Source organism: Malania oleifera, chromosome 5 (genome assembly GCF_029873635.1).
Source record: "Malania oleifera isolate guangnan ecotype guangnan chromosome 5, ASM2987363v1, whole genome shotgun sequence".
In the NCBI taxonomy this organism is placed as follows: Eukaryota; Viridiplantae; Streptophyta; class Magnoliopsida; order Santalales; family Ximeniaceae; genus Malania; species Malania oleifera.
The window spans coordinates 25,342,073-25,348,520 of record NC_080421.1 but is presented as its reverse complement, the minus strand read 5'-3'; the positions used below and the strand labels follow the sequence as shown (position 1 = coordinate 25,348,520).

The following is a 6,448-nucleotide window of genomic DNA, read 5'->3' as shown; positions in this document are numbered from 1 at the left end:
ATCTGATATTAATTTTTTTTTTTTTAAATACCTCAATTTTAAATATGTGTGTTTTAAATTATTGTAATCGTGCGCCAAATCCAACATTAAATATTTATAAATAAATAAATAAATAATAGGTAATGGGGATGAGCTTACCAGGAACATGCATCCATCGTTGCCTTCCTTCCTTCCTTCCTATCTTGACCGGCCACCCAAGTAAGACTCGCCCCAGGTCCACCTGGAGGCTTCAAACAATACATGCACCTTCCCACGCGCCATCCGGCGTTTGCACTCACTCTCCCTGTTTATTCCAACTTTGGTTTCCGGCCCAGCGGTCCACTCTTCTCGTATGTACGCGTCTTCGACGCGGGGAATTCCCCGCCACCTCACCTTCGGCCCCACCGCCAGCGAATCATAGACGTAACCGCGTCACACCCTAGCCTAACTTCCCCAACAAACAAAATCAAAAACCGCCTTTGCTAATCTCGCCCGTTGAAATTAATTCGTTCTTCGCTTGTGTATAAATATAGCGCGTCGCAGCTTATCGTAACCCCACCGGCCCGGCATAAACCCTCCCCTCTCTCTCTCTCTATCTTCAGCCTAACCTTGTGGTGGAGTTTTTTCTCCGACCGATCTTTTCCTTCGACCACCGTATAAATCCAGCGAAAGCCCACGTTCGTACTCTCTGTCTCTTTTCCTCTGCGGATCCGATCCTTCTTCTCTCTCTTTTTTCTCCGAAGGCAGCCTTCAGAACAAGGAGACAGACAGGCATGAGTTATTACCAGCAGCCTCCCGTCGGTGTCCCTCCCCAACAAGGTATCCTGCTTTTGGTGTTGTGCTTTTTGGTTTTGATCGGATTTGTTCCCTGTTTTCTTGTTTTTTCGTGTTGTGAATTGGTTAGATCTGGTGATTTTGGGCGCTTCTTCATTATTTTCTTTCTGCTTTTGATGTCTTGCGATCGTCTTGATCTGATCTGATTTTGGTTTAGGTTATGGTAAGGACGCTTATCCGCCGCCGGGGTACCCTCCACAAGGGTACCCGCCGCAAGGATACCCGGCCCCGGGGTACGCTCCCCCTCCCCAGTATGCCCCTCCTCCCCCTCAACAGAAACATAGCTCCGGCGTTCTTGAAGGCTGGTACGTTCCTATTTCTCATCTCCTCCTTTACTCTTTTTTTTTTTTTTTTTTAAATGTGGTCGTGGAACATGTCAGATGATCCAGATCTGGACGATCTGGATCGTCGTTACTCGGAGTTGACTCGTCTCCGCCGGCTAACGCGCACCGTGTGCGTGCTAGCGATGGTTTCATTCCGTCTGAGATCAGATTCTTATCAGAGTTTCCGTCGTTCACGAAACACGGCGCGTACAGTTACGTGATCGGTTGGAGTTTTCGCTGAAATTCCCAAAATGCCCTTACTCCCCGTAATCGGTTAAGGGCGCTTTAGTTTCTTCAGTAATTTCTGGGGAAAAAATTATGTTATTTCCTAAAGAAGACGAACAAAAAGTGTTCATAAAATTTATCTTGTGTTAATTGGAAAGAATTTTATTTTGGTTATGAACATATGTATATTTGTATGTATGCAGTTTGGCTGCGCTGTGCTGTTGCTGCCTCCTGGATGCCTGCTTCTGACGAGAAACCTAAGAAGCCATTATTCAAATGAAGTTGGATGGATCGGACGGCGTACAGAATTCGAAACCCAGCCTCTTTGCTCTTCTTCCTTTTCAATCCTTTATATTTTCATATATATATTTTCTTTTTTGGCTGGGTGAATTTTAGGGGTTTATTTTTACATAATAATTGATACTTTTAAATGTACCTTGATATTGGCTGTTGCGGCGGTGGGTTTGGAATTGAAATTGCATGGATTTCCTTTAGGTTTGTAAATTGTTGGGAGTTTCTTAGTTCTCTCTTTCTTGCAAATGCACTGAACAGGTTTTATACTTTCAAATTCATCTTCCCTCTCTCTCTAAAATTGTGCGCGCGCGACACTAACAGGGTATGGAGAACAAAAATTTATCATTCTTCATTCCAATGCCGTTAATGCAAGTGCGAAATGAGTGGGATAAATTTTTGAAGGCTAATTTATGTTGGTGACGCCACTAACAGCATATCTACATCAAAGGAAAAAGAAAAATGGTGAGGAATGCTCTCGCTTGTCCTCCCCAAGATCCTTGCTTCAATTTATCTTCTCCAATATCCTACGTCTCTATTCATCTTCACGAGATTTGGTAGTTGAGTTTGTTCCTTCTGCACTTGACACAAATTGGAGGAATGATGGATTTGAAAGGGAAAATGGAAGGACAATTATTTTGTTGAAAGGATTTGGGTAGGGTTTTGCGTTGGGAGGGGTCAAAATTTTGAAATAGGGGTTAAGCATATGGGGGAGGCAAAGGCGGCAATGGTCTTAAATTTGCCTACTAACCAAATTATTAATTAATAGCAATACATTATGCGGCGTTATTAGGTCTATATTTTGTTCACACTTGGCAAGTTTTATTAATGCCATTGAACCTAATTTGGATTAATGTAATTATATAAATAGTAAGTAGTATAGATTCTTAGTTGAACCAATAAAAATTATTAGGACTAAAATCATTTTTGTGTAATTTGTACGAGACTAATTTACAATTTCTAACTTTAAAGGTGCATTCTCATCTTGTAAATAAGAGCATGTTGAACATATGTCATTCATCTTTTTCTGAGAGCTTTCGTTTTTCTTTGGAAGATAAGGAATTCTTTTCTTATCACTTCCGAACGGTCTTCGGGTGTAGAATTAACCGATTGGGGTGATTGATCACCTACAGTAGAGTTGGACTTGAAATTGGTGGTTGTTGTCATGATGTAAGGATCGAATATATTATATGCACCCCAATTATAGACTACTACTAAACTCTCAACACAAGTATCAAATACATTAATTCATATCTTTCTTAATAAAACAACGACTAGAATCTATAATAGAAAGTTGCACCAGCATATTCTTCTTATTGGAAGTCAATAGGAAATGGAGAGCTTTGCTCTAATTCTTGTGCCAATCGTTATTGAGGTTGTCCAACGCAATCCAAAGTTCCATGTAATTGTGGCCCATGACTGGTTAGGAAATTATGTCAATACTTTAGAGGCTACGTTCATAACATCTAACATAGCAAACAATAGTATAATTGTTGTGTAAATAACTTGATTGCTGATTCTAATTTTCAGATTTTAGACAATTAAAAAATTTCTTGACAATATTCATAAATCACAAAAATAAATCCTTTTTTTTTTTTTATATCTACAGCAATCTCAACAACACCTAACTGAAACCTACTTATTTCAACGTGTGCATGTGTGCCAAGCCTGATTAAGAAATTATTTCTTCATCAATCAACATTCAGCAAAGCCACAAGAATTACAACAAAATATAAACATGCAAAATCACAAAACCATAAGAACGCATTTACGTGATTCAACCCAAAAATTAGCCTACATCCACGGTAGGAACTCACCTTCGAAGACGCTTTATTAAAGATAGTGGAAATAATTTTTTTTTTTTTTAAGAAAAGAGGGCTGTACCTCCATTTATTTATTAATATACCCTCACTTTTGACGGAGGAATACCGTGGTTATAAGATAAAATAATAGGGAGAGTACAGAAAAACCCACCAAAAAAAAAAACCAACACCAGCAACCAAACCAAATTAGGACAACAAAACTAAACATAACTAACAAAGAAGATAAAAACATAACGCAACCAAAATCAAATCAAAATACACCAAACGAAACTCTAGAATTGAACTAACGACGAACGAAAACGAGACCCCACCTATCTATCCAAAAAATACCTTTCAGATAACGAGGTAGAAGCTATTGTTTTTCGTAAATTACATTGTTTCCCATTTCTCCTTCTTTAATAAAAAAATCAGCCGCACTATTGTCTTCCCTATATTGATGCATCACCATGACGTTTCTACCTCTTTGAGCATACCGATCTCCTCCAAAAATCAGCTCAAGAACGACCCAAGAAAATCCCTCTTCGCACTTGCGAAGAACCCTAGGCTTCTTCCTATCTTCCTCCCTAATTTTCCTGAAAGAAACCCTCCCAAAACCTAGATCTGTCCTCCCTATTTCACCTTACCCAGGCGCGAACCAGCGCTGGCCACAAGGACCCCAAACCTGAATTTTTCCCTTTGCTGCGTGCTCTCTCTAATTGGCTGCAAGCTCTCTTATCACGCCCCGAACTCGCAGATGGGTCCCAAGTGTGAAAATAGTAACCTAACCTATCTCTGTATCAACTAAAACATACATGATACAATACAATAAGAGGGTCCGATCCCGTGGGGTATATGGATGCACTATACACAAACACATATACATCCATACTCATCAAATACGTAGCGGAAAATGTTTCATCTATCCATATAACATACCATACTAGAGTTTATACAACACTAGGGTATACAAACCCATACAACACTAATATATATAATCCCATAATTATAATGCAAACTTCGAGTGTCTACAAAAAAACCATCACGACAACCCAATTACAAAGCTCGTACCTAATCAGGCACTAAATGTAGCTAAATGACACCCCCACTTTCGGATGCTAGGATGCTAGTTTCGGCTACCCGAAGGACCTAAAAACATTTGTATATACATTCGGGGTGAGACACCTCTCAGTAAGGAAGAAAGCAGGTTATATTAGTGTGTGACATACCAGTGTTATTTTACGTAAAATACAACACCATACATTATGATACAGTTCGAAAACATTTCCATATAGTTCCAATATTTTCACAAATCCATTCCAGTACATACGATACCCAAACATACGGTCAGTGTCGTCACACTAATAAGCAACTACTCTATGAAACCCGAAGCTTCACAGCTATTACGTTGCCAATACGAGCACCCAATACCCTATGGAAATCAAAGCCCCACGGCAATACCGTTGCCACTACGGTGTAGCGCACACCCATCGGTGACCAGTCGAAACACACAGGTGATATTTCACACCCTCGGATATAGATCCGGACACTCTTGCCCACGGTTTTGACACCGGTACATGGCGCAGCGAACGGGAATTAGCCGCCACATAGTTGTTTCAGCGTACGGTATATAGTCGCCACTAGCTGATTTCACAAAAACCTGGAATCATTTTTGGAGCTCACACTCTATACATATCAGTGTATGGTAATTAGCCGCCACTAGCTGTTTTAAAAAATATTTGGAACAATTACATATAACTATTCATTCCACACTTAATTGGTTTACGACAAATCATATCATTTTCCAATTCAAGCATACAGTTTTATTCAAATATGGGTAACAGTCATCTCAATAATACAGTTTAAACAAAACAAATGGTTTTCCAAACAAAGCAGAGATGATACCCGAAATTCCCAAATTTTCTCGAAAACTATAACCCGAAAATCCCGTATTTTACCTGATATATTTTTCCAAATAAGCAGTCAAAACATACATACGATCGTAGCCTACAAGCTTACCGACCCCGATTTCGAAAATAAACTGATATAAACAGAATCCTCTTACCTTAACCCGAATTCCAACTACAAACTCTACGGTCCCCAAAACTACGAACCAAGACTCCAAAACCTATAAACCACAGTACAATACAAGCTTACAACTTGTACTACTATACATATTTCGAATCAGAAAAGAAAACTGAGCCTTGCCTCGATTTTAGTCCGAAACCCGAAACTACTTGAAACAAGATTCTAATCCGCTAAAAACATTGAAAATCCTCCCCTGATCTATGCGGTAACGTCGGATTTACGAATCAGGCGACGAACGGCGAAGAAACCTAGAGAGAGAGAGTTCTTCAAGTTCTAGAGAGAGAGGGAGAGGATATTCTTGAGATAACTTAGTGATTAAGCAAAGGAAAGTCATATTTATATCCCTTGACTTGGCCTTCCTCGTCGATGAAATGGCGCCCTTGTCGCGAGCTACTGAAAACACCTCTTTGACGAGACGGTGACCTTGTTGACGAGCCTGAGATTCTCGGTTTCCCAAAATCTCTCGGCTTCTCCTTGTCAACGAGCCTCTGAATTTCGTCGACGAGAACGAAGGTGACTTCGTCGACGAACTCTGCACAATTTATCAATTACCTTTCTTTTACATAATTAATCCATATGTCACGGTTCGGGTTCTTACAACCTCCCCTCCTTACAAAAATTTCGTCCTCAAAATTTGCAATCTCTCATTACAAACTCAATTATACTATCGAATACATACATACTCTAAGAAGAACCGGCGACCATTTATACGCAGCCCCGTTACAATACATATATACATACATACATTCCCTTACTTATGGCAGAGGAATACCGTGGTTACATACATACATGGTCTCGGGAGCTCATAATAATACATAACTCTCCCAGAGACTAACCACCCAATTCTACTATGATAATAGAGTACTACATACATACATACATACCCATACCGACTCTACTATCCAACTA

General features: G+C 39.8%; 1 protein-coding gene across 1 annotated transcript; it reads left to right on the top strand.

Annotated features, from left to right (window-relative positions):
- Positions 1 to 214: 214 nt before the first annotated feature.
- Positions 215 to 1,865, top strand: LOC131154985 (cysteine-rich and transmembrane domain-containing protein WIH2-like). Its single transcript, XM_058107856.1, has 3 exons — positions 215 to 798; positions 971 to 1,118; positions 1,565 to 1,865. The coding sequence occupies exons 1-3, from the start codon at positions 753 to 755 to the stop codon at positions 1,608 to 1,610; spliced, it is 240 nt and encodes a 79-aa protein (XP_057963839.1). The 5' UTR covers positions 215 to 752; the 3' UTR covers positions 1,611 to 1,865.
- The last annotated feature ends 4,583 nt before the right edge of the window (positions 1,866 to 6,448 follow it).

What these genes read in the sequence shown, in the direction of transcription:
- LOC131154985 (XM_058107856.1), top strand. Translation starts at nt 753, where the DNA reads ATGAGTTATTACCAGCAGCCTCCCGTCGGTGTCCCTCCCCAACAAG. An exon ending in CGGTGTCCCTCCCCAACAAG is followed by an intron (nt 799 to 970) that starts GTATCCTGCTTT and finishes ATTTTGGTTTAG; the next exon opens with GTTATGGTAAGGACGCTTAT. An exon ending in TCCGGCGTTCTTGAAGGCTG is followed by an intron (nt 1,119 to 1,564) that starts GTACGTTCCTAT and finishes GTATGTATGCAG; the next exon opens with TTTGGCTGCGCTGTGCTGTT.